We start from the raw sequence: 27721 nt of genomic DNA, 5'->3' as shown, positions 1-27721 counted from the left end.
GGAAAGAAGAAGTGGGAAGTGTATGGTAAATGTGTGACTGTTGTATCTTGGCGAGGCTGCACCTTTTACCTGGCTCAGTGATCTAAGTCAGTTACTTAACCTCAGGAAGCCTGAGCTGATCTGTAGATTTAGAGTTGTCACAGAGAACTTGGCATACAAATCCACCATTTTATCTGCAAGTACAAGAATTTGTAATTCAGACAGGCTTAAATCATAAACACCACGACTCACGGAACTGGAAGCCTGGAGAGAGGAAGACTTCAGGGCTGAGCCAGTGCTGGAGCAGTGGCTGGGCCGTCCTGCGCGCTGCCCTCCTCCTGGAGGGTTCTGATGCACTTTCAGGCAGTGAGAGCGCCACGGCTGCAGCAGCTCCAGGTCTCGCACAGGTACGGGACCATCTTGGCAGGAAGATGGAATGAGGACGACTCATGGATTGAGCACTTTTCCCAGACGTTCTTGCACGTTTTTCCTCAGAGGATGTTGACCCATGCTGGTTTAAATACTGATTCCTGAGAGAAGACTAACAAAAAAGATGGGGAGACACAACTAAGCCTATAGTTGGAAGAATGGGAAATATGTGAAAAATCATGTTTAGATGGAGGAAATGAGGAAAATGGATGCTGTGCCCTGTAGCTGACAGTAGTGGCAAGTCAGTAAGTGGCAGCCATGCCTTTTCCCACTTTTGTAGGATGTGGCATCTCATTCGCTTCATGAGAATGGTTCAGTTGACTTTGTGCAATAAAATTTTCACCAATGAGAAAAGGGACAGAGCTCATCAATCTCACAGATTTTTGCTTATGATAATCCAATTCCTTTCTGATAGCTGTAAGTGAAAGAGTATTTTGGGTTGAGTTGTACTTTAAAACCGCGGAGGTACAAAGAAGAATTTGACTTTGAGTTGGTCAAGGCTGAGAAGACATGAGCAAGTGCATTCAGGTGCTGGAGTACACAGTTTAGACACTAGTCTGAGTTCTCTGATGCAATTCAGAGAAGCTGACTCTGCTGGTTTGAGTAGAAAGAAAACATTTGGAAGGATATGTAGTAATTTGCTCTCCAAAGGAAGTCTGGATTATAGAAGATGCAGGGGGCCAAGGAGCTGAGAGAGCAACCGGCCTCCATAGCACCGCCCTGAACATGGCACGCAGCTGAGGTGAGCCAGGGATTCAGGTCACTGCCGATCCTGTTGGAAGGAATTTCAGGAGGCCACAGGGACCTCAGCTGCTATAATCGTAAGGAGTGTTAGAAGAGGAATTTCAGGCAAGAAGTCTGGGGACACTGCAGGAGGAAATAAAAATTGTCCCTGTGCCCCACTGTACCACTAACTACATAGGGAATGTAGAAGGGAAAACAGGGATCGAATGGGGAGAGGAAGCAGCGAGTTCATTGTCAGACACACTGGGAGGACTAACAGCAGAGAAATCCTGAGGGAAGGCAGAGGTTTGGACACGGAACCCAGGAGAGACAGCAGAGTACAAGATGCGGTGGGACCACAGTTGTGATTGGAGATGGTTTTCATAAATTGGGTACTTAGCACAAAGCACACATCTAGATGCTTTCTACACATTATCTTAACAGCACAACAAAATGTCATCATTCCCACTGCCTATGAGACTGACAACCAGTTCTAGTGTTGTCTCTAAAGTCTTTCTGCTCTTTGGCAGTAGACAAATCCTTCACAATTGCATGGGAACACTTACACAGACAAATCAGATGGAGCCAAGTGGACAGAAGGACGAATCGTGGCATATCCAAACACCTGTGGGTAACAACAGGAGTGAAGTCTCAAAAAAAATCAAACAGCTTATTTTGCATGCGGCATGACACAGTTTATGTGGAATTGCTATGTATAAATTACACTGAATTCTTTAAAAATGTATATACATAAACCTATACAAGGATACTTCAGAAAGATGATAGGTAAATAGAACCAAATAAATTCTCTTCAGTGCAAAAATACTTCGAAATCAACACAAAGTATTTTCACAATGTGCATTTCTCATAAAGTATATGAAGACCCCTCATGTGCATGTATTTCTACCTTTTTGGCACTTTAATAAACTTATCTTTTTGTCTCAGTCCATGAACTTTTTAAAGTATCCTGTGTGTGCTTATACTCAGCATATAAGGTGACTTCATACACATCAACTTCCTGGCAGCAGTTGCTGCATGGTATTCCGCCGAACAGATACACTACACTTTACTTAGCCATTTATCAGTGATTGGAATGTTGGCTGCTTCTAGTTAGGGGTTCTTGTGAACATCAGTGGGCATTTCTCTCGGGATTATAAGTGCAAGGCCATCCATGTTACCTTTTGAGAAACTGCCAGCATTTTCCGCAGGGAATGAACCACCGTATACCCCGCTAGCAGTTTGTCCAACGCTGGTTACCATTCTTATAACCATCCTCGGCTAGCACCTGGCACAGTAGTTAAGGTACCACTTGAGAAGGAGACATCTCAACTGGGAGTGCCAGGGTCCACTTCTGATTCCAGCTTGCTAATGCAGCCTGGGCTGAGCAGGTGCCAGCCCAGGCACTTGGCATGTAGGAGACCCTGAGTGAAAACAAGACCCTGGCTCAGACTGGTTGAGTACAGCTGCTGCAGGACAGTGAACCAAGACATGGAAGATCCCTCTCATCCTCTCTGCCATTCAAGTAACTAATGGATAAATAAATACGTAAATTATCATTTAAGCAAAAATAACCATGATCATGTGTATAAAGTGGAGCCTCATATATCATTAATTTGCATCTCCCTGGTGACTACTGATTTTTTTCCATGTGCTGTGGCTTATTTTGAGAAATCTGTATTTAGATTCTCTATTTAAAAATTGGGTTGTCTTTTCTTTAAATATTTATTTTTACAAAAAAAATATTATTTTCTTATTGGAAACAGATATAGCTAGAGAAGGAGATACAGAAAGATCGGCCACTTGCCTGCTGGCTTATTCCCCAAGTGACTACATTGGCTAGAGCTGAGCCGATCTGAAGCCAGGAGCCTCCTCCAGGTCTCCCATGTGAGTACAGGGTCCCAAGGCCCTGGGCCGTCCTCTGCTGCTTTCCCAGGCCACAAGCAGGGAGCTGGATGGGAAGTGGAGCAACCAGGACATAAATTAGTGACCATATGGGATTGTGGTGCATGGAAGGCAAAGACTTTAGACACTAGGCTACTGCACCAGGCCTAATTATCCTTTTATTATATATTTTTTATGGTTTTAAATAATGCTGTTTGTCATGATGCTTCAGACACCCCAAACTGATCATTTTGAGGTTGATAATTGTAAAAATTTGGGCCACAGGCAAAACAAAACAAAATCTTCAGCTGCTGGATGTCTTGGCCCACACCGCGCTGCTGTTAGACAGTGCCTGAAGCTCAGCAGTGTGTAGGATAGACACTTATTTTCTTGTCTGGAGGCTGGGCGGCTCCAGGACAGTCTGCGGGTCCTGCCTGGCCAGGGCTAATTCCTGCTTCCCAGGTGGTTTCTCAATGTTGCATCCTCAGGAGAGGATGAGCACTGTCCCCTCCCGTGGCACAGGATGAAGGGTGAGTGAGCCCGGCTCCCTCAGGGCCATTCCCGAGGGATAAACCCTCTGCAGGGTTCTCCCTCTTTCTGCTATCCCATTGGCAAGACCTGAATTTTAGAGAGGACACACAGAACCACAGCACAGGACAGAGCTGCTCACACGCTAAACTGCTGATGGATTTTCTAGAGGTTTGGTTTGTGTCTCGATGATGGGATGAAAAACATGCTTAGATTTCTTGTCTCTACCCATAATGCTCTGCGTCCATGCCGTGTCTTTATACCGCTACATGATGTTTCAAGAAAGTAGTGAGCTTAATAAAACTTGGCTGTATACATATATATATATTTTTAAGATTTATTTATTTTTATTGGAAAGACAGATATACAGAAAGGAGGAGGAGAGACAGAGAGGAAGATCTTCCATCCGATGATTCACTCCCCAAGTGAGCGCAACGGCCGATGCTATGCCGATCTGAAGCCAGGAGCCTCTTCTGGGTCTCCCATGTGGGTGCAGGGTCCCAAAGCTTTGGGCCGTCCTCGACTGCTTTCCCGGGCCACAGGCAGGGAGCTGGATGGGAAGAGGGGCCGCCGGGATTAGAACCGGCGCCCATATGGGATCCCGGGCGTGCAAGGTGAGGACCTTAACCACTGCGCCACCGCGCCGGGCCCCGGCTATATATATATTTTAAAAATAATATCCAGGTATGTAACAAAGGAGAGTATGTTTTTCCTATTCTGTTTTCGGAGAGTCAGAGTTGTGGTCCAGGTTTAGGCAGAGCAAAAAACTCACAATGGAAATTCAATTGCTTGTCAAATTGAAGGCGATAGCATCTTACTTATTTAAGCAATGAAGGAAGCCTAGACTATATCCCCTGTATCTAAAATTCAGCATTCTCAAAAAAACAAAACTAAAACAACAACAACAAAAAAACAATGTTTGTAAACATGCTTTCCAAGCACATAAAACAATGCCACATAAGTATATAGACCATACATTTTTCCAAACTGATTTAAGCAAGCACCTTTAAGCAGAGATAAGGACAGAACGAGTTCGCTCTGGGTTAACACGAGGACCGGCCGCACGTGCTGTAGGAATCACCTGGGGAGCTGCAGGTGAGGGACAGTGAGTTGCAGCCCCAGAGTTCTAGCTGCAGAGAACTCTTAGTGGGTTAGGTAGTTTTATAAATGATAAATACAGCAAGTATTAGTGATTCATAACGAATCTTTCCAGTGCTCTGTATCATATTTACTAAGACAAGGATATTTCTGGTGTTGAAACATAGAAGTCAACTGCTTTAGAAAAACCCCAGGAAGAGGACCCAAGGCAGAAAAGGACACAATCAAGCCAAAGGAGAGAGCGAGCTGAACAGGGATTTCTAAACTCCAAGTCATCTTTCTTCATGCCAGTTCCCCAAATACCATAGTCACGCGCTAATCCAAAAGAACCAGGAATGCTAACCGCTGAGGTGAAACATAACAAAATGCTAATGTTTCGAATATTCACTTATACATTATTCCAAGAAAAATGTAAAATCAAAGAAAGTAAGAAATGACTACAAGAACAATTGGAGCTCCTGGGAAAATGTCCTATATGAATTGCTGGGTAATTATCATAATTATTTTGTTCTTCAGGCTTCCAGAAAACCCCCAGTTAACCGATGCCACATAACTCTTAACGAATCAATCACTCCGGGGCTTGTTAAAAGTACAACACTACGTTACACAGTTCTGCGTGATTAAGAAGCCGCCCTGGTGGATTACGGCACAGAGCATCCCTTCTGGGCCCCTCATCATGAGGCCCTGGGATGCCTGCTGTTCTCATGAAGCAATTCCCCAAGATCAGGCCAGAAGTTGTGGGTCAAGTTCTGGTCACCCTCTGGGGCGGCAAAGGCAGCTCCCTGACTCTCAATTAACCTTACTGCTGTGGGAAAGAAGGTCTTGGCTGAAAGTCAACACTTTCTCAAAGACAGTTTAAGGCAAACAGCATCAAGAACCATCTGCCACTGGCAAGCTAGCCACATAGGGTGAGATTAAAGTCTGAGATCTGCTTGAAGAGACTTCAAAGGCAACAACAGCTTCAAAATAAGATTGGCAAATGTTAGTAATTTATGAGGCTCACAAGCAGTTCCTTATTGTTCTTTTAATTTATTTGCCTATTTCCATAAGCATTTAAGTAAGTGTACATAAATAAAAGGATTATTCATCCCCTATGTGTATTACGCTAAATCTGTTATTACAATACTTACTAGTTATAGTTAAAAGAAACATTGATTTGCACTGGCTTAGAAAACAAAGAATCACCCCACAGCGATGGCTCAGTGGCTAAATCCTTGCCTTGCAAGCACCAGCTTCCTGTCCAGTTCCCTGCTTGTGGCCTGGGAAAGCAGCAGACAATGGCCCAAAGCCTTGGGACCCTGTGCCCACTTGGCAGATCTGGAAGAAGCTCCTGGCTCCTGGCTTTGGATCAGCTCAGCTCTGGCTGCTGTGGCCACTTGGGAAGTGAGCCAATAGATAGCCAAAAGATATCTCCTTGTCTCTGTAAATCTGGCTTTCCAATAGGAACAAATAAATCTTAAGAAAGAGAAAGGAAGGAAGGAAGGAAGGAAGGAAAGGAAGGAAGGAAGGAAAGGAGGGGGGAGGAAGGGAGGAAAAGAAACCGAATGCATGAATTCATGCATCTGAGAAGCCCAGCATTGCTGCAGGGAACAGGTGAGGCATGACTTTAAAGCTGCTATGCCACTGGGGACTGAATGTATATCACTCCACTGACTTCCAGGATATTGATTTCACACCAAGGTCACCTCTCTCCTAATTTCAAGATGACCATCAACAGCCATCATCAGTCTGGACTAGAATTCCCAACAGAAGTCCTATTGAGACCCACCTAGGTTATATCCTAACGATCACCTCACCAGGGGTTAGAATCCTCTTCTTATTAACTCAGTATGGGTTTTATTTTTGACTCCTGGAATCCATGATCAGGAACCTACCAGATCCCCCACCCCCCTCCCGCCCACAATCAGTTTTTGGGAAGAAAGGGAAACTGGATGCTGGGAGGCAGACAACAAATGCCTACCTCACTTGCCATATGTGAAGTTTCCAGAACTCAATGGTGGGCATTCAACTGTAGCTTCTAAAGCTGCAATGCAGATGTGAAGCTAGGGGTCAGGGATCAGAGACCTGGATGGTCCAAGGCAGTGACAGACACCAGAGCCTACGTGGGTGGGAATGGAGGCAGCAGTGCACGAGCTCCATCAGGTGGAGGCTCTCTCCTGGGAATGGGGAGAAGCCTCATCTTGACTGGCATGGTAAGGAACGGGTCTGTTTGGGTTGTCCCAGGAAGTGAACATCAGCATGCATTGTTGCTATTCCTGAAGCATAGTGCCTCCATGTCTTGAAGGTAATCTTGCTCACTAACACCCACATTAGGAGTTTTTTATCCCAGGAGTATTTTTTTGCAATGTATTTATTTTCATACGAAAGAACAGTACAGAAGGTGGGGGCAGGGATGGCAGGGAGAGAAAGGTTTAAGTCTCCTCTTACAATAAATTTGTCCATATTGGAATTCCTAGATTTGAGTCTTTTTTTTTTTTTTTGCTATCATTGTGGTTTATGATTTATTTATTTTAGAGAGAGAAGGAGATGGAGTGATCTTTCATCTGCTGGTCCACTCCCCAAACAGCAGCAAAAGGGCTGGAGCTGGGTTGGTCTGAAGCCTAGAGCCTGAAGCTTCTTCTGGCTCAACCACATGGGTGCGCTGGGGCACAAGGCTTTGGGCCATCTTCTAATGCTTTCCAGGAACATCAGCAGGGCGCAGGATAGGAAGTGGAGTAGTCAGGACTTAAACAGGCACCCATATGGGATACCGGCACCCCAGGTGAAGGCTTTACTTAGTATGCCACAATGTTGGCCCCCTCATCTTTGCTTCTAATTCCAGCTTCCTACTAACATACACTCTGGGAGGCAGCAAGTGGTGACTCAGGTGCCTGGATATCTGCTAGCTATCACATGGAAGACTCTGAGTTTCACACTCCTGGCTTTGGCCTGACCCACTCCTGGCTATTGCAGGAAGCTGGTGAACACTCAGAGGTAAGATTCCTGTCTGCCTCTACTTCTTTCAAGTCCCCACTGTTCCACTTCTAATCCTCCGCCCAGACAAGAGCAAGAAAACTTACAGGTGGCTGATCAGACAACACATGACTATAGCCCCAGTATCACTGTCCACTGGAGGATTCACCACTACCACCGCCAACAAAAATACTGTGCATAGCAGGTTTTGGTAGATGCTCCGGTCATACCAGGCCACTGCTCCTGTGACCACAAATAAAGTGTAGAAAAGATTCAATAACAAAAATACACTGTTATGCTTGTTTGGAGGGCTTCCTGCCAGGAACACTAGAAACAGTATGGGTAACGCTTCAGTATTCTCCACTTGGCTACACTTCCAAGGTTACAATCTCCAGGAGAGAAGCAAGCCTATGGAAAGAGTACGGGAGCTTCAGAGGTAAGTCCCTCTGTCTAGGCCGCCCCTGCAGAGGAGCTGATTAACAGAGTCCCAAGAGAACCGACCAGAAAGGCAGGAGATGCACATGAACACTTGCTAATGTTTGGGAAAACTTTTAAGGAATTTAATCTTTCACTACCCAAACTGTCCACTTAAAAGCTGCTGCATAGCATTCCTCCTACCAGACTTTCCAGAACAATTCAACATTCTGCAACAGCCCCAGAACTGATAGAATTTCTAAGAGTTTTAGTTTGATTCTAAATTCTCCTGGCCTTTCCTTCAGAGGATAATAGGTTTTCCAATGCCAGCTTGAATGTCCATCTGCTCAATGGAATCTTCCATTCGGGTCTGGAATGGTCCCAGCACTGTGGCCCTTAGACCATGCAAGCAAATGGGAGGAGCTATGCACTGGGTGAATGAGAGGGTTCTCAGAAGCAATTCTGGAACAACTGCAAGGCTGCTATCAGAATATACTAAGATAAAACACAATCTGCTTTTCTAGAAATCATTTGGTTGTTTCTGGAGGGCATATCTGTGAGAACTTTAATACTAATATCTAAATGTAGGGCTGTGTCCTTCATTTGTAAACCATGCCAAATAGTCTATTTGTTAAACTTTGATCATTTTATCATCTTAGAAATGTTTTATATTAATTTTTTAATAATATATAAAGTAATCCTCATACTGTGCCGGAGCCTGTCCTTGGCAAGCACATATAAGAATCAGGTCTGGATCACCTCAGATGAAGTTTTTTTGGGGATCCCTTCAACTGAACTGCTGATCTCAGAACCCCAGCCATGAAGAGACTATGGCAGCCAGTGGATTCTGAACAGATTTCATCATGTTCGGAGTGGCAAGATTGGCAGCAACTCAGAACTGTTGAACTATCAAAACTGCTTGAGCAGGGCCCTGAGAGCGCGCCCCACGTCGGGGACCTGGGATGGGTGGGAGGCTGGGTGGGGCTTCTCCCTTTGTTTCTCCCCTGACCCCAGATACAGGGAAAAATTAATGTGGAAACAATGGTATTATCCACTTTCCTGTAGCCCTTGACCCTTTGTGCCCTAATCACCCACATAAAGATTATATTAAAAAAACATCATTTGTGACAAAACTGCACAAATCTATTTTTCCAATTTAGACCCCAAATCCCTAGCCCAAGATGCGGTGAGTCAGTGTGTTGATGGTTACTGGCTGTTACTGGAGTCAGCTGGCTCTCTTCTGCCTCTACTCCTCTCCAAGCCTCTCCTAGACCGTACTTCCTGGTCCAGCGAGAGCATCCACCTCCCCCTCTTCTGACCCTCACAAATCTGCTTGTCTTAGCTCTTACCTTCCAAGGTGCGACTCACAGAAGATAGGACAGAGTGGTTCCTGAACCTTTCTCTGAAGCCTCCCACACTCCTGAAGGGAAGGGCAGGCACCCTTTCCCTTCTCCCCAGTCCTTCCATCGCTTTCAGGGCCATCAGGCAAAGGGAAATGACGAATAAGGTAAGTGGGACAGGCTAGGTGGAGAGAAGAGTGGTTGCCTGTCCAGTTGACTTGTCCATCTACTACTCAAGAGCACTATGAGCTCCGAAATCTTCCTTCAGTGTTTCATCAGCTCGACTCTACACCTAGAGGAAAGCAGATCTCCCTGAGGCCCAAAGGCCAGGTGGAATGAAAGAGGAAAAGATCCCGAGCCTTGGTAGAACAGCCATTTCCCCGAAGTGCCATAGCAAGCTCCTTCAAGACAGCCAGGATTATCCGCAGAAACACAACAGCACCAACATCTCAACGGTTTAACACAACAGACATTTTATTTCTCATTCCTGCAAACATCCATGACAGATCCGGGGATTTGGGAAGAGATTTCCAGGTTCCTCCCATATACCTTCTGTGCAGGAAAGGAGAGTACTGGAATTCTGAACTAACAAATAAATGCTTCAGCCCACACCAATGGCCTAAACCATCTCATGACCCTTACCGTAGAAAGCAAAAACAATTTATTCTCCTTTACACTGCTTGCTGAAATACAAGAACCCTGAAGGCATGCGTTATCTCTTGCCCACTGTTATGTCTTCAGAGGCAAGCCAGTGCCTAGCATACCAGGCCCTCATTAAACTGTATGAATGCAAAGCCAAAAAGAAACCCCCACGTAAGTCCTGAAAAAAGAGGAAGAGTCCCAAGAGTCTAAGGCAAAGAAGTGTCAGCTAAGAAGTAGGCAGGGCCTGGTGCAGTGGCCTAGCAGCTAAGGTCCTCACCTTGCACATGCCAAGATCCCATATGGGCACTGGTTCTAATCCCAGTAGCCCCGCTTCCCATTCAGTTCCCTGCTTGTGGCCTAGGAAAGCAGTCGAGGATGGCCCAAAGCCTTGGGACCCTGCACCAGCGTGGGAGACCCAGAAGCAGCTCCTGGCTCCTGGCTTCGGATCGGCGCAACTCTGGCTGTTGCGGTCACTTAGGAAGTGAATCATCGAACAGAAGATCTTCCTCTCTGTCTCTCCTTCTCTCCGTATATTTGACTATCCAACAAAAATATATAAATCTTAAAAAAAATTTTTTTGAAGGAAATAATACTTGGTAGAATTCATTTCAGAGAATAAAAACCCTCTAAAAGCTACAGATGAATAGCTCTTGTGCCAAGCAATGTACAGCATGAAGCCAAAAAGCAAATCAACTCAGGGAACCACAAGGACTCAGCATCTGAATGGAGCTGGAATGGCCACAGAAGCATTTGCTTCTTTAATATAATCAATTAGCCCAACTTCTCACTGGGAGCAGGGGAGAAAGCACGTCCTGAACACGTACCTACTATGGGCCAGGCTCTTTCCCAGGTATTGTACATTCATCAGTCCATTGAATCTCTACAACAACCCTGAGTGTTATTTCTTATTTATACAGAAAATGGGAGACCTAAGAGGGCTTCAGTGACAAATCCACAAACACATTTTTAAGCTAGATTCAAAACAGCACCACCCAGGTTAGCTGTGCAAAGAAAACATCTATGTCCTGCTAAGGTGGCCTCCACACCTGCCCAATACAGCTGTGCGACAGCCATGGGCTTTCTAGTGATATGGTCGACTAAGTCCCTGTACTTCTTTTAAAAAAAAAAAAAAAATTAGATTTGGAAGAGATGATTTCTCTAACCTCTTTCCTGATACACCTAAAATCCCTAACAAGAACATACCTGAGTCACCGTTATAATGAAATAGATAGTGTAAGAAAATGCACAGGCAACAGACTTTCAGCAGCCCAGTAAAGTTATTTCACAAGCCTTCTGTTAAATGCTGTGCTGGAAAGGACACCTGGGCAGACCCTGGTACAGTAAAACTCAACAACAGACACGGGCTTGCCCTCCCTCACCCAACCAACCTTTCCTATCAGGAACCTGGTCTCCTCCCTGGATGCCCAGGTCTCCACAGCAAGAAGCCACAGAATCCTGCCTGCAGGATACACATATTACACTTTTCATTAAAACAAACAACCAAAAAAAAGCACTCATGTTCTTAATAACAAACAGAAGTCAAATTAAAAATGTAAATAAAAGCCTGAGATATTAATCTATCTTCTTTCAGGTTTTAGGAAGTGCTCATTTTTATGGCTGCTTTACCCTACTGACATTATGAGGTAAGTAAACAGTCTAATTTCACTTATTGTATCAAATTCTTTACATCTAATATAATATCCCATGGCTACAAGTTCCTACCCGTTTCAATATGTCCTCGTTAAAGGTGTTATCCAATTTTCAAACACCACCAATGAGAACCATAAAATAGTGCATTTTTAGTTCAGCTGGTAGATTCCCTAATGGTGAGATAAATAGATTTTCACCATAGTAAAAATTGTGTTAAGAGAATTTAAGAGCCAAAAGAGCTAAAAAGTTCAAGAAGAAATTCAAGTGAGTCCACCTTTGTCAACAGTGACTACAAGAGAAAAGAATAATTTTGTTCTTGGAACACTCGGCATTACAATTCATTTCTGCTCCATGAAATTCCTGAAACTGGTAAGCATGCTACCCTGAATAGTAAAACATACACAATGAACATACATATTAGTGCTTTTTGTTTTACAAGGCCAGCTACAAATGTTTCTATCATATGTGTTTAAGAGTGACCACAGAAGACAATAACTGCATCTGCTTCAAAACTGATTTTGCCAATTTTTCAGAGACATACTCCCCAAGCATCCTTTTCCCTTATTCAGAATGCTCTGGGAACACATCTCTGGATAAGTGACTTCTGACAGTTACAAGTAAAAGACAGCAAGCAGTACAACTATTCCCTGCATAGCCCACCTTGATTCCATTTGAGAATCATTATACCACATTTCTGAACAATGACAAGTCATTGATGCCTCACGAATCTACGTGTGTTTTACACACACACACACACACACACACCAGTGTCTCCATTTGGTGAATTTCTTTACATTGAGGACATAGGACAAGCTCCCTTTATTGGTGGAGCTTCTGGTGTCTAAGAAGGCTTGACCGCCTGCTGAAGTTCCTCTTGCACACGCCACAGGAATAAGGCTGCTCACCTGTGTGGGTTCTCCGGTGCTTAATAAGGTGGGAATTTTGACTAAATTTTTTTCCACATTCATGACAAGTAAAGGGCTTCTCTCCAGTATGAGTTCGTTGGTGTGTGTGCAGATTTGTATTTTGACTGAAGCTTTTCCCACACCATGAGCACTTATATGGCTTTATTCCTTGGTGTGTTGTTAAGTGCTTATTGAGATCAGAACTCCATCTAAACCTCTTTTCACACTGCTGACATTTGTAAGGTTTTTCCTCAGTGTGGATCCTTTGGTGCTTAATAAGATCAGAGCTAACTTTGAAGCTTTTCCCACATTCCTGACATTTAAAAGGCTTCTCTCCAGCACGGTTTTTCTTGTGAAGATTCATAAGCTTCAGTAGTTCTTGTTTCCAGGTGGAGCGTTTCTTTCTTTTCTTCACTGGAAATTCTCGCTGACACCTCCCCACGCTCTGTGCATCACCATGATTTTCTTTGCCTGTTATTTTCTGGACAACTTTCTCTCTGGCCTTCTTGGATGCCATGTTTCCTGGAGATGGTATTTGTAACTCAGAAAGACCTGGAGGCTGACAATTCTCAGTGTCATCTCTGAGTTTCAATCCTTTTGGAATAAGCAACAAATAAGTAAATAAATAAATAATTTTTTTTTTAAAAAACAAATCAGCTATCTGTATTCCAGAACAAGAAACTACAGAAGCAGAAAAATTCAGTAATAACTAAAACGCACACACTCCCCCCACATACCTCAAATCTTAAAATGTTAAGCTCTTGCAAAGATTTGCGACAAGACACAAATACCTCCTCTCCTCACGAGGTCTTTATCTGTAGGAGACTCCCCAAGACTTGGCTGGAACTCCAGGGCTCCTTGAACCCAGGGCTCCTCCCCGTGCTCCAAGCAGGAGATCACTTTCGGTTTAGGAAGCACAAATAAGGCTGTGAAATGGAGACAATGATGTCAAAGACTAACTAATATCAAACTCATTCATCAATTCCAGACTGTGTCAGGAAGAGTCAAGGACAGGTTTGTTTTTGTTTGCTTGGTTTTTTTTTTTTTTAAGAATGATTGATTTTTATTGGAAAGGCAAATTTATGGAGAGAAGAATCTTCTATCTGCTGGTTCACTCCCCAAGTGGCCACAACATCCGGAGCTGAGCTGATTCAAAGCCAAGAGCTTCTGGCCTCCCAGGGTCCCAAGGCTTTGGTTCATCCTCTACTGCTTTCCCAGCCCATGAGCATGGAGCTGGATGGGAAGTGGAGCAGCCGTGACATGAAACACCACCAATATGGGATCCCAGCATTTGCAAAGTAATTATTTAGTCAACTGAGCCATTGTGCCGGGCCCAAGGACAGTCTCAATACTGCATTTATGGGTTGCTATGAAAAACAGAGACTAAGAAACAAACCTGAAGTAGATCAATGGCAAGGAGCCAGGGAATGGGAATAAAGTGCACACTCCTCCTCTCCTGCCATAAAGATCATGTTTGACCCAGGGGAAACCAAATTCTGGAGTTTGCAGGGAATTTCAGCTGCTCTTTAAGAGGATTCAAGATGGATCAGATCATGTGTAAAGGTGCCAGGGTAAAAGACAGTGCATCAAGCACCACACACTCAAGTCACTGCTATCACATTGTACTCAACTTGCTTAGTTCTCCTTGATTTAGCCTAGGCCCGGCAGGACAGATCTATATAACCATGGGAACAAATCAAAATCACTTGGTGTACCTTTTCCAAACAGAAATTACTAAGAATGAAATGCATTCATTGCTCATGCACTGAATAAATATTTATTCAGTATAGTGTGCCAGTCACTACACTACAGGTGAGGTTACAGTGATGAATACAAAACTCCCTGATTTAATGATGCTTACATACTAATAAATAACACCAAGAAGTGATAAATGTTTTCAAGAAACTTAAAGAATGAGAAAAAGCATTTAAAAAAATTAGGTTTCATGGGAGAGCACTGTGGTACAGTAGACTAAGCTGCTGTTGATTCAAGTCCTGACTACCCCACTTCCATTGTGGGTCCCCACTAATGTGCCTGGGAAAGCAGCAGATGGCCCAGGTGACTGAGCCTCTCCCTGCCACTCACATATGAGACTCAGATGGAGCACTGGACTCCTTCAGTTCAGCCTGGCCCACCCCTGGCCATTGTCCATTTGGGGAGTGAAACCAGAGGATAGAAGTTCTCTCTTTACCTTTCAAATCAGTAATTAAATCTCAACAGACCAAATATGAAGGAGTTGGAATTGTGGCAAAACAGGTTTCAATGCTGTCATCCTATATCAGAATGCCAATTATGTCCCGGCTACTTTACTTCTAATTTGGCTTTCTGCTAATGCATCTGGGAAACCAGTAGGAGATGGGCCTAGTTCTTTGATCCATGCTTCCCACAAAAGGGAGCAGGATAGAGTTCCTGGCTCCTGGCTCTGATCTGACCCAGCACTGGCTATTGCAGTCAAACGGGGTGTTAACAAGTGGATGGAACATTTCTGTCTCCCTACCCACTCTTCACCTTCTCCCCCCCCCCAAAGAAAAAAACCTTAAAAAATCACACACACACACACACACACCAGGAAGCAAGCAACCTACAGATGTTGAGTTAGTTCAGGATAACACCAGTTTAGACAAGAATGAGAAGTGAGCGACACACTGACACATGATCGGACTCAGAATATAAAGCGAAAATGAAGCTAAGAATTGCATCAATGGGGGTGGGGTAGGGGTGACGCCTTGATATAGCAGGTTAAATCTAAGCCGATAGGGCTCGTATGCCATATGGCCTCTGACTTAAGTCCTGGCTGCTCTACTTCCCATCCAGCTCCCTGTTTGTGGCCTGGGAAAGCAGTGGAAGACAAGACCAAAGCCTTGGGACCTGCACCCATGAGGAAGATCTGGAAGAAGCTCCTAATTCCTGGTTTCGGATAGGCTCAGCTCTGACTATTGAGACCATCTGGGGAGTAAACCAGCAGATGGAAGATCTCTCTTTTTCTGTAATTTTGCCTTTTAAATAATTTAAACAATAATAATAATTTTCCAAAAAGAGGATTTGTGGGGTATGGCAGCAAAAGCAGAGTAAAGGATGACAAGTCAAGTTTCTGCCCTGAGAAATGGGTTACAGTGGTGTTCTACAATAAGATTTAAAGAAATGAAGAGCAGATTTGGGGAAGAAGGGATCAAAAAGTTTTTTCAGGTAAGAAATGAGTTTATACATTGGGCAAGAGCTCACCAGGGAATCTGGAAGCATCTTTCCTCTCCTTCATGTCATCCAGAGAACCATCAGCTAACAGAAGAAGGGATGCTCCCATAAGGGGTTATGCCCAGGAAGGTGAGAACAGAACAGATGACTCAACTTCTACATAAAGGGCAGGGACAATCTTTACCTACAGAGACGACAGCCTCATAGTTCTCCTGCATTACATCAACGTAAAGGGCCTTCTCAGTGGGTTCCAATAACTCCCATTCTTCCTGGGAAAAATACACGGCCACTTCTTCAAAACACAACAAGCTCTAGAGAAGAGAATGGACTCTGGCTCAGTACTTACCACTACAGCAGCAGCCTGACCACCTGGATAGAAAGTGAAGGAATTAATAGTATATGATTTTTCTTTAATGTGAGAAGGCAAAAAAGGAGGAGCCAGGAATTCCTGTTTGCTAGTTTTATTTGTCCAGGAGAGAACATCTGGATGATATACCTCAGGACATCTGCTGGGGAAGCTGGGTAGCGGGGATAGGTAGATGAAGCCAAGCTTGAGCAGCCCCTAAGGAGCTAAAAGCACAGCTCACCTGGGACTCTGGCAAGATGTGCTTGGGCGCCACTGTCCAGTGTTTGGTGTTTGTCTGCTCAGGAAAGGCTAGAATCTGTTGAGCAGGCACAGCTGTGGGTGGAAAAGAGCCAGAGGAGACGTCTCGTTGCCATCTACAAATAGCTCCGAGCTCATTTCTAAAACACAGAAGACCCTACTCTTTCAATAGTGACAAGATACCTTTACAAGGGTTTATGTGGCCCTTTTCCATTCTAAATCAAAGGGAAGCATCTATCAGCTCCCAGAAGTCAGTATCTTATGTGATAATCTCTCGTATGCACAAGTTCATAGAAAGATACCTGCTCTTTTTCCCTTAAGTGACATAAACAAACTGAATTGCATAAGACATAGAGATGTTTGAAAAGGAAGTGAGCAAGGAACTTAACGCGCCAAATAAAGCGAACAAAAGAACAACAATGTTTTTGGTTAGGGTCAAACATGGCAAGATCAGTGTTTCTTAAGAGGACACACAAACACTTAATGGCAGGAAATGTGAATAGAGATGAGTGTCAATCAATTCATGAAGGGCCCTAGGCTCTGAATATAAATAAGAAGCCATGCAGTGCTTTTAAAATGGGGAAACATAATGATTTCATCAAGGTTTTAGATAATTTTGACTGCCATGTAGGAAACAGACTGGTAGGCAAAAGCAGAAGCAGGAGGCATCATTAGGGAACCAACAATCGCATCTGACTGGCTCAGACCAGGATGTTAGCAGTGCAAGAGGCTGAGGCTCAACTGCACCCAAGCGATATTCTGACAGTGGAGTTGAGAGGAGTAGTGATACACTGGCTGGAAGGCATGATGGAACTATCACAGCGAAGGATGACCCCAAGTTATTCAGCCTGAAATATTGGGTAAATGGGGCCGCCCTTTACCAAAAGGAGAAAAGACATGAGCACAAATTTGCAGGAAGTAGGAGGAAGGGATAAAGAATGTTCGGACTCAGAAAAGAGGATGTGCAGTGGGCAAGAGCTCACCAGGGAATCTGGAAGCATCTTTCCTCTCCTTCATGTCATCCAGAGAACCATCAGCTAACAGAAGAAGGGATGCTCCCATAAGGGGTTATGCCCAGGAAGGTGAGAACAGAACAGATGACTCAACTTCTACATAAAGGGCAGGGACAATCTTTACCTACAGAGACGACAGCCTCATAGTTCTCCTGCATTACATCAACGTAAAGGGCCTTCTCAGTGGGTTCCAACGACTCCCATTCTTCCTGGGAAAAATACACGGCCACTTCTTCAAAACACAACAAGCTCTAGAGAAAGAGAATGGACTCTGGCTCAGTACTTACCACTACAGCAGCAGCCTGACCACCTGGATAGAAAGTGAAGGAATTAACAGTATATAATTACACTCATATGCTGCATATCAGTGCTTCAATCAATGGGAGACCACAAGCAAAACAAGGGTCCCCTCAGGTCATACTGAGCTGGACACTTTCTACTGCTTGTCGTTGTCACAGTATAATGTGTTAAGTATCTGTGGAGATGCTCTCCTGTCAGATGTACAGGAACACAACTACATAAGGTTCATGACATTTGATCATGAAAATGACTTCACTGATTCATTGCATTCACTATTGTCATTTATATTTCTAGTGATTTTTTAATTTAAAATATTGTTACAGCATATATTCTTTTTGCTAAGAAAAATTTATTCTAAGACAGTATGTCATATTAATCAATAGCAACCTTGTCTATCTATTGCTTACCCCGTTTCTTGATTCTTATCTAAAGACTTCATCAAGTTTTTTATCTCTATCAACTAAATGTGGCTCAGTGCACTCTACAACAATTGCACAATGAAAAATCACTCAGCAATTTGCTTTTCGGGACACATCTCCATCACTAAGCCCCACATGAATGTATTTGTAAAAATGAGGAGACATAAACAAAGCAATAGATTAGCAATCATCTTAGGCGGTGCTCATCTTCCCAGAGATGATCTGCAGTTCACGACCTGAGTCCCCCCTGGGCACTAGGAGTCACAGGCAGCAGAGGAAGGTGGCTAAGCACAGCTCACCTGGGACTCTGGCACGACGAGCTCGGGCGCCACTGGCCAGTCTTTAGTGTTTGTCTGCTCGGCAAAGGCTAGCATCTGCTGAGCAGGCGCAGCTGTGGGTGGAAAAGGGCCAGAGGAGACGTCTCATTTCTGTGAAACTTTTGAGCTCTTTTCTAACATAGAAATCCCCAGCCAGTCAGTATGGCTGTGACACCTTTACAAGTCTTGTGTGTGGTACTGGGAAGTGGCCTTTCCACAATTAATAACCAAGTATCTACCAGCTCCAGACCCATTTGCCATTGCCACAGTTGACTGTTCCTATCTGTTGGGAGAAAAAAAAAATTCTTTTATTCTCATCACAGCTTAGGAGCAGCTGGCATTGGGACACAGCACTTTAAGCCACCATATGTAACGCCAGTACCCATAATGGGTGCCAGTTCATGCCTGGGCTGCTTCGCTTCTGATCTAGCTCCCTCTAACATCCTGAAAAGCAGTGAAAAATGGCCAATGCATGTGGGCTCCTGCCACTATTGTAGGAGACTCCAACGTACCCGGTTCCTAGGTCTTGCCAGGCTAGGCCCTTGGGACATTTGGTGAATACCTAAGAGATGAAGCTCTTGCCTTTTATTCTCCTGGTATACAGCTGTCTTCACATTCTGAACAACACCCTCCCCTACTTTTTATTCTTTTTTCTTGTGTAGAGGTACTTAGTGTCCAAAACACTCCATCTGCTAAACAATATTTCAACTGCAAAACTTGTCTTACAGCTGGTGGATCAAGAGCAGGAGCTATCAGAGGAACACTGCACATGGAGCCTCTGGCCCTGAGCCTCTGGCCTCAGCTTCCTCTGGAAAATGCTGTTTCTGCAAGTCTGGGATGTACTGGGGACCTCTGACCCAGCACAGTGCCAGGACAGCAGATTTTCTTTCTTTCTTTCTTTCTTTCTTTTTAAAGATTTATTTATTTTTATTGGAAAGTCAGATATGTATAGAGAGAAGAGACAGAAATATCTTCCATCTGATGGTTTACTGCCCAAGTGACAGCAACAGCCGATGCTGTGGCGATCCAAAGCCAGGAACCAGGAGCTCTTCTGGGTCTCCCATGCGGGTGCAGGGTCCCAAGGCTTTGGGCCATCCTTGACTGCTTTTCCAGGCCACAAGCAGGAAGCTGGATGGGAAGTGGGGCTGCCGGGATTAGAACCGGGCACCCGTATGGAATCCAGCGTGTTCAAGGTGAGGACTTTAGCCGCTGGGCCACCACACTGGGCCCAATCATTTTTTTAAACACCTATTTCTGATCACAATTCCTTCTGTATTTCACATGGACAGTGTGGCTGCAAGCCTTCTTGTTTCCTTCCCTTTCTCTCAAGTTTCCAAACAAGCACCAGGTTCTGTGATTAGCGGCTTCTATCCTCTAGACAAACAGCACCTTCACCAATGGCTGCTACCTTCTCCCACTGCCTGGTGGGACATGCTGCCTGCTATCAGGCTGTGCAGCTCCCCAGAGCTGGGTACCTGGAGAATACCTATAAAATCCTGGCTGAAAAAAGTACTATCGTAGATCTCAGGAGAAGGAAGTTTTCACATAGCTCCTTACCTCTCTCAAAAACAGGTTCAGTTTCTTTCTCAGTAATCCTGCACAGCTGTTCTTGTTGACGCTGGTATGGATTCCAAGTTTCTCCATCTAGGGACTTGCTTACAGGTTGAGTCTCAGATGCCTCTGACTGGAAGGCTGAGACCTCAGCTGTTTCTCCCAAGGGTGCTGCCGCCTCTCCCAGCTCACCGACTGTAGCCTAGAAATGAATCCATCCTCGTTACTTCTGAGTCAGGTGAAGACAAAGGGAGACACAGTATGCAGCCCAGACTAGGAAGCGTGGCACACTGCACACAGTGACCAAAGAATTTGAACAAACTGGCCCACTAATGTCCCACAAAGAACTCTCCACCAATCTGGAGAAATCGAAAGGCAAAAGGCTGTAGCTACTGACCCTACAACACAGCATGCAACCCAGCTCAGGACAGCAGGAGCAGGCTGAAGAGGCAGGCCACCGAGGCTCATGCCACTCTGTCAGCCTTTCTCTTAAATCCCTGCCTTAGTACTTTTTCATCTGCTAACCTTCCCTAAAAATTAAGGAACTGAATAAAAAAGGTTTCCTGTTAGTCAGATCCCCACAGCCAAAGGTTTTCATGGAAAATGGGGACACAGCAGGAATAGGCAAAAAAGAAAAAAGAAGAGGACAATTGGCTTCCTGGGAGGCCTGGAGCCAGAAGGCAAGCTACCATCCCCCAGGCTCCCGCAAAAAGGACCCTTTCCCCAGCATCTCCCCACAGCTGCCTCTTTCCAAGCTTCCCCGTTCTCCACTTTGTCCCTACAGGCTTCCCTGGATGCTCACCTTTCCTTCTGGACTGTCCTTACTTTGGACTCTAGGTGCTCTCCCTTTCTTGCAGCCACCGCCCACCCCAATTTTTTATTGCCCTTATTTTTGCTTCTAAGATTCTGAATGTTGGTCAAGGCGGACTTGGCCCATCACCCTCATCCATCCTGCCTCCAAAAAGTATACACACAAAAACAAACAACTCTCTTTAAGGCCGATCTCTGCCAGGATCCCAGAAACCTAGAGTGACTTTAGCTGTGGGCCCATGAGTTCAGTCTCCCCTCAGCTGTCCTCTAGGACCAGAAAACAATGCCATGAGTCACCTTGTTTAGCAATGAACTACCCCACCTCTGTGTCTCCAACCTCATCCTGCCCGCTGCCCAGGTCAGTAGTGTGTCCTCTCACCGAGCTCCTCGCCTTTCCAGCCTCTCTCTGCAAGTGTTCCAGCAGGACCACAGCCTCCTCGAGGTCTTGCAGATGGTGCTTCTGCATCTGGGTCTGCATCTCTCTGGGTAGGATGGTCAACAGCTGCTCTAACACCAGCAGTTCCAAGATCTGCTCCTTGGAGTGGACGTCTGGCCTGAGCCACAGACGACATAATTCCTGAAGTCGGCTGACGGCCTCACGGGGTCCAGCTGCTTCCCGGTAGCGGAAGTTCCGGAAGTGCCAGCAAGAACTCTCAGGCCTGAGGCTGTCTTTCTGTGGAGCTGAGTCTTCCCTCTGACTGGAGCTCTTGGTCCCAGGCCCCCTGGTCTCCCACAGAGCTCTGATAACAGGATCAAGGTGCTCAGCCACCTTCACTTCTACCACCATCATTCTGCTTTAACAGTCTGGCTCTTGTGTCCAGCACACTGATGCCAGCCTTGACAATCGAAGCCTGTCTGGTCTGCTACAAAACTCAATGAAAGGATCTTTTTTCTAAGAGCACTGTGGGCAGAAAAAAAGGTATATCAATAATAAACTCACATGAACCTTATTGTTTTGTATTTATTTATGTAGATTTATTTTTATTGGAAAGGCAGATTTACAAAAGGTAGGAGAGTCAGAGAAAGATCTTCCATTTGCTGACTCACTCCCTAGATGGCCATAACAGCTGGAGCTGAGCTGATGCGGAGCCAGGAGCTTCTTCTGGGTCTCCCTCACGGGCACAGGGTCCCAAGGCTTTGGGCTGTCCTCTACTGCTTTCCCAGGGCACAAGCAGGGAGCTGGATGGGAAGTGGAGCAGCTGGGACATGAACCAACGCCTATATGGGATCCTGGCACTTGAAGGTGGAGGATTAGCCAATTGAGCCACTGCAACAGATCCCCACATCTTGTATTTATTGTGAAAGAAAAAATGTAAAAAAAAAAAAGCCTTCCCTCTAAAAATCAACTGCCAGTAGTGCCACAGGGAAGTAAGCCACTGTTTATGACAACAACATCCTATTTCAGAGTGTCAGTTCAAGACCCAGATACTCCACTTAAAATCTAGTGTCGTGCTAATACACCTGGGAAGCAGAGGGCAATGAATGAAGCACTGAGCTCCTGTTCCTCCATGTGGAGGACACAAAAGAAATCCCTGATATTTTACTTCAGTCTTATCCAGGCATTGGCAGAATAAGTCAACAGATCCAAGATCTTTCTGTCACTTTACCTTTCAAATAAATCAGTCTTTTAAAAAAATCAATTGGGGGCCTGGCATGGTGGTTTAGGATGTTAATTTTCCATCTGCAGTGCTGCCACCACACATAGGTACCAGTTCTAGACCCAGCTGCTCCACTTCCCATCCAGCTCCCTGCCTGTGGCCTGGGAAAGCAGTGGAGGACAGCCCAAAGCCTTGGGACCCTGCACCCACGTGGGAGACCTAGCTCCCAGTTTCAGACCAGCTCCTCTGGCTGTTGGAGCCAATGAGGAATGACTCAGCAGATGGAAGTATATCTGTTCCTCTGTCTTTCTAACTTTCAAGTAAAACATAAGTATCTTTTTAAAAGATTTATTTGTTTTTATTGGAAAATCAGATATACAGAGAGGAGGAGAGACAAAAAGGAAGATCTTCCATCGGATGGTTCATTCCCCAAGTGACAGCAACAGCCGGTGCTGTGTCAATCTGAAGCAGTCGCGGACGGCCCAAAGCCTTGGGACCCTGCACCTGTGTGGGAGGCCTGGAAGAAACTCCTGGCTCCTGGCTTTGGCTCAGCTCAGCTCTGACCATTGTGGTCACATGGAGAGTGATCATCAGATGGGAGATCTTCCTTTTTGTCTCTCCTCCTCTCTGTATATCTGACTTTGCAATAAAAAATAAGTATATCTGAAAAAAGAAAAAAAATCAACTGCCAGGCACTTTGTCTCTCTCTTGTATTACTCAGTTTAACTACAACAGGTAAGAGCAGTCAAGTGCTAGTCAATGACCTAACCTTGAAAATAAAGACCCAGGAGCCAGTATTGTGCTACAACAGCTAAGCCACACCTGCGAAGCTGGCATACTGCTTTGTGTTCCAGCTGGTCCACTTTGGACCCAGCTGCCCACTGACGTGCCTGGGAAAGCAGCAGATGACAGTGTAAATACTTACACCCTCTACCACACATGCAGAAACACTGGAACGTGTTCCAAGGCCCCCGGTTTTTGTCTGGCCAGCCCTGGCCACTGCAGTCACTTGGAGAAACAACCATGGAAGCACTCTCTCTTTGTGTCTCAATCTTTAAAGTAAAAATAAATACAACTAAAATTTGGGGGTTAGCGCAATGGCTGAGCTGGCTAATCCTCTACCTTCTAGTGCCAGTATCCCGTATGGGTACTGGTTTGCGTCCCCACTACTCCACTTCCTATCCAGCTCCCTGTTTGTGGCTTAGGAAAGCAGCGGACGATAGCTTGCGCTCACGTGGGAGACCCGGAAGAGCTCCTGGCTTCCGATTGGCTCAGCTCCAGCTGTTGCAGCCATCGGGAACGAACCAGCAGATGGAAGGTCTTCCTCTGAGTTTCTTCAACTTTCTGTAAATCTGCTTTTCCAATAAATAAATCCTTTCTTAAAAATCTACAACAAGCTGGTTAGAAGAGAAAATTTCAACCATTCGGGAATTTGGAGATCACCTAAAGACATAACCAGTGGGCTTACTATCTCATCTCCACTGTAAAGAAAATCTAGGAAGCAAGAATTAGAAGGACATGCCAAAATTTCCCTTAAATTTTCAGGCAGGGCACAGCACCATGGTTCAATTAGTCATTTCTCCACCTTCAAGGGCCAGCATCCTATATAGGCACAGGTTCAAGTTCCAGCTGCTCCAATTCCCATCCACCTCACTGCTTGTGGCCTGGGAAGGCAGTAGAGGACACCCAAAGCCCTGGGCCCCTGGACATGGCTGCCCATGTGCACTTGGGTTCACCTGCAACAGGCGCGCTGATGGCAGAGCACGCCAGCAGCCTCTCTCTAAGCACTTGGGCTTCTGCTGTGGCTCTGAATGTACCTGCGAGTGGGGTAAAAGATGGAGCCCAGCCAGTCCACTGGGCCCCACAGGTTCCTACCAGTCCCCAGAAACCGCGAAGCTGCTGGCTACGAATAACTGCAGCTGGTTCGAATCACGGCGGCCCCACTTTCGATCCAGCTCCCTGATAATGACGCGGGAAAGCAGTAGAGGATGGCTCAAGTGCTTGGGACGCTGCACCCTTGGGTGCAAGAGGAAGCGCCTGGCCCCTGGATTTGGACCAGCCCGGCCAGAGCTGCCCAAGAGGGAGTGGAGCAGTGGATGGAGGCTCTTCCTCCCTCCTTCTCTACCGCTCTGCTTTCCGAAGAAATCAAATAAACCAAAAGAGGAAGCCGCTCCCCGGTTACCTCGCTGAGGCATTTTCCCGCCGCCTCGGGCTCCGCCGCCAGCTGCCGCCCCGAGGAGCCCGCACCGCGCCGAGCGGCGTGAAGCCGGGCGCACCCCGCTCCCCGGCGACGCCTCCTGCTTCCGGATCCTGCCCGGAGACCCTCCTGGCGCCGGTCCGAGGCCCGCGCGCCCGCGGCCGGAAGCGGAAGTGGCGTGGGCCCGGGATCCCGCGCCGCCCCGTTGCGGTCCCCGGCCCCGCACCTGAGATCTCCGCTCAGAACCCCTGGCACGGGGTTCCGCGAATATTTATTAAGTCGCAACCAGCCGGGTGTTTCAGGCTGCCATTGATCTCATTATCGCCCTTTAGCAGTTGAGGAATTATTGAGTCAGCCACTTGCAGCCACTGTGACAGTAAGACATCATTGCGCTCAAATAGTCTGGTCAAAGAATTGAGGTAATTTCATGAATATCAATACCACAAGTTTGCTTAATAATAATATTATTATGAGGCCCAACGCAATGGTCTAATGGCTAACTCTTCACCTTGCACACCTTATGGGTGCCACTTTGTGTCCCAGCTGCTCCACTTCCCATCCAGCTCCCTGCTTGCGGGCTGGGAAGGCAGTGGAGGACACCCAGTGCGCTAGGACCTTGCATCCACTTGGGAGACCCAGCAGAGGCTCCTGGCTTTTGGCTTCGGATAGGCTCAGCTCTGGCCACTGTGGCTACTGGTGGAGTCAACCACAGGATGGAAGACATTTCTCTCTCCATAAAACTGACTTTCCAATAAAAATACACAAATAAATAAATAAATCTTTTAAAAGTTAGGAAAAATTATAAGAAGAAATTGGAGAGATTTGTCATAGCAGCCAAGCAGAACAAAGGGTGAGAGCAAATGCGAGCTGGAAAGACAAGAGGTGCGAATGTTATTTTTCACTATGTTGTGCTACACATTGAGAAAGTTTAAAAACTCACTAAAAAAAATGATGAAAGCCTCTACCAGAAATACAGCATCCCTCTGGAAACTTACTCATAATTTAAGTAAAGTTAATTTAGGAACAAACTTTCATTTCATTTTTTTCCATAGGAATTATAAATGTAATTTGCTCTTTAAGTTTTTTTAAAAAATATTATTGTGGTAAATGGCTTCCTTTTTTGTCTGTGTACATATACCTAATTATTCCTGAGATCTTTACCTTGTACATTAATTCAGTAGCTCTTTTCTACATATTGTTTCCAACAAAAATAAGTTAATCTTTTTAAAAAAATGTACAAAGCTTATGTCTTAAAACAGTGGAGAGTCTGCTCATTCCACCAGCTGCTACCTGTGTCCGTGGTAAACTCTTAGCAGGGTGCTGAACTTCAGACTGTACTGCTCAGACACCCAAACTCTTCCTCAATGCTTATCAGTCCCTACCCACCTGTGGCATGTCCTCTGGCCTATTACTTTAAGTTAAACTGTGCAGGCCCTTTTCACGTTGCCCAATGTGGTACTGATTCTGCCCTGAAGCCTTCCTCAGAGTATCCTGCGTCTCTGCTCGTGTGTGCCTGTGGCATTGTCAGTCTACATCTCCCGGGTCTCCTTTGTACCCAACATGGACTTATGGTGCCGGGGTCACTCTTTCTATCAGTTACCCTTTGACAGAAAAGGCCACTAAAACCTGTAGTGCTTTCTTTCATAGCTTCAGGGTAAAACTATCAATGTAAAAAGCAATTCCGTCTTATCCAAACAGGAATGTAAGAAGTGCTAGCAGTCATCCCACTGTGATCTCAGGGGAGTCTGGCAGATCTGCTGCTGGACAGGACTACGCAGGAAGATGTTCCAAAGCCTGCTCCCCACACTTCCCACCAGTACAGTGTCACACTGACTCCATGCCACAGAGGTTAGCCCACACTGGTACAGCAAGTACCGTCTATACGCTAGGCATAGTGCTACATGCAATATTTTATGTGACATAGCTCATTAAAAGGCTGAGAATAGGCAGCTGGCATTGTGGTGTGGCAGGTAATGCTACCACCTGTAATGCCAGCATCCCACATAGGTGTGGCTTTCTGTCCTAGCTGCTCTACTTCTGATCCAACTTCCCTGCAAGGAAAACCAGAAGACGGCACAAGTGTTTGGGCCCCTTCCACCCACATAGGAGACTGCCTCCTGGCTTCATCCTGGATATTTTGACTGTTATGGACATTGGGGAATGAGCCAGCAAACAGAAGACATTTATCTTTTGATTTTTATATACATTTCCACAGTAAAATAAAATAAAAATATAACTAAATAGAATCATGGCCGAGACCAGCTCTGCCCAGTTTGCTAAAGGGGAAGCCACACTGGGGATTGGGAGAAAGATCCCACCAGAAGACCTTTTCAGTTCCCAACATGATTTCCTGGTACGTCAGGGTAGGGAGAAGTTGGGCAGGTGTGGGGGGAGATCCTCACTGTTCTAGCTTCAAACTGCAACTCTCCAAGTAGGACCACCACCAGATGACCATGTTATAGAATCCGCTGAGGGGAATATTCAGGGGGAGGGGGACCTGGGATGGCAGTTAACCTGGGGCTTCACCTAGGTTGAAATTTAGTTCACTTAAGTTACTTACTATTTAGTGTCCAGCAGAAATATCCACTTCACCCCTCCACCCAACACCTGGCATCAGTCGCCACATCAGCTCTGCCTGCTCCACTGGCTCTCGGCCCTGCCTCCATCACTGATGATCCCAAACTCATCACTGCCCCTGTGAACGAGGTAAATAAGAAAAACATTTTTAAAAAATGGCTATATGAACTAAAGAGGGAAAAAATCACCCTAACCTGAGGCAAGCTTGAGAAGGCAAGGGAAGCAGGACATATCCAGGGTTCATCTCGCCACCTGAGCCCAGTGTTCGCCTGTTAGCAACACACTGCTGGATCTTTCCTCAGCACACTGCTCCAGGCTGTGGCCAGATGAATGTTCCTGGCATCAGACTCTACTCTTAGAACATTTCTGGTAGTCTCCCTCCCTTTCCCGATTCCTCATAACTTTGCTGTTGCCTGCAACAGTTGTCAGTACCATCTTAGACTGCTTGTCAATCAGAAAGAAACCCAGAAGAGACAGCTCTCTCAGCAACTACACAAGAACATTTTAACTAAAGCAAAAAACAATTTTAAAGATTTATTCATTTTTATTGGAAAGTTGGATATTCAGAGAGGAAGATCTTCTGTCCTCTAATTCATTCCCCA

The 27721-nt window shown here is 45.5% G+C and overlaps 1 protein-coding gene and 1 non-coding gene across 6 annotated transcripts; both read right to left on the bottom strand.

Moving 5' to 3' along the window:
- Positions 1-78: 78 nt before the first annotated feature.
- Positions 79-27280, bottom strand: LOC121167854 (putative zinc finger protein 75C). Of its 5 annotated transcripts, XM_040997546.1 has the most exons (12): positions 27103-27280; positions 21127-21648; positions 19944-20139; positions 18369-18460; positions 17475-17601; positions 16321-16412; positions 15918-16044; positions 13333-13467; positions 12542-13135; positions 11375-11445; positions 1698-1756; positions 79-520 (listed from the first exon to the last, which is right to left on the bottom strand). In XM_040997546.1, exons 2-12 carry the CDS (start codon positions 21535-21537, stop codon positions 496-498), a joined length of 1929 nt encoding a protein of 642 aa, XP_040853480.1. In that variant the 5' UTR covers positions 21538-21648; positions 27103-27280; the 3' UTR covers positions 79-495. The 5 variants fall into 5 exon arrangements, 4 of the variants coding, with proteins under 4 accessions (XP_040853480.1, XP_040853478.1, XP_040853479.1 ...); XM_040997544.1 differs by lacking the exons at positions 79-520; positions 1698-1756 and having other exon boundaries at positions 11124-11445; XM_040997545.1 differs by lacking the exons at positions 79-520; positions 1698-1756; positions 27103-27280 and adding an exon at positions 24528-24554 and having other exon boundaries at positions 11124-11445.
- LOC121167939 lies at positions 19041-19269 on the bottom strand. The gene has a single exon (XR_005885660.1).
- Positions 27281-27721: the final 441 nt, after the last annotated feature.

The sequence above is a fragment of the Ochotona curzoniae genome, unplaced genomic scaffold, assembly GCF_017591425.1.
Source record: "Ochotona curzoniae isolate NIBS_2020 unplaced genomic scaffold, NIBS_Ocur_1.0 patch433, whole genome shotgun sequence".
Lineage (NCBI taxonomy): Eukaryota > Metazoa > Chordata > Mammalia > Lagomorpha > Ochotonidae > Ochotona > Ochotona curzoniae.
Note: the sequence above shows the minus strand (reverse complement) of the source record. Positions and strands in the feature narration are given on the sequence as shown.

Bases quoted from the DNA above. Each gene is read 5' to 3' on its own strand.
- LOC121167854 (XM_040997544.1), bottom strand. From the start codon at position 21,537: ATGATGGTGGTAGAAGTGAAGGTGGCTGAGCACCTTGATCCTGTTATC. The intron at 18,461-19,943 runs GTAAGGAGCTAT...TTCCACCCACAG, and splicing joins TGAACCTGTTTTTGAGAGAG to CTGCGCCTGCTCAGCAGATG. The intron at 13,136-13,332 runs GTATTTGTGTCT...TTATTCCAAAAG, and splicing joins AGACCTCGTGAGGAGAGGAG to GATTGAAACTCAGAGATGAC.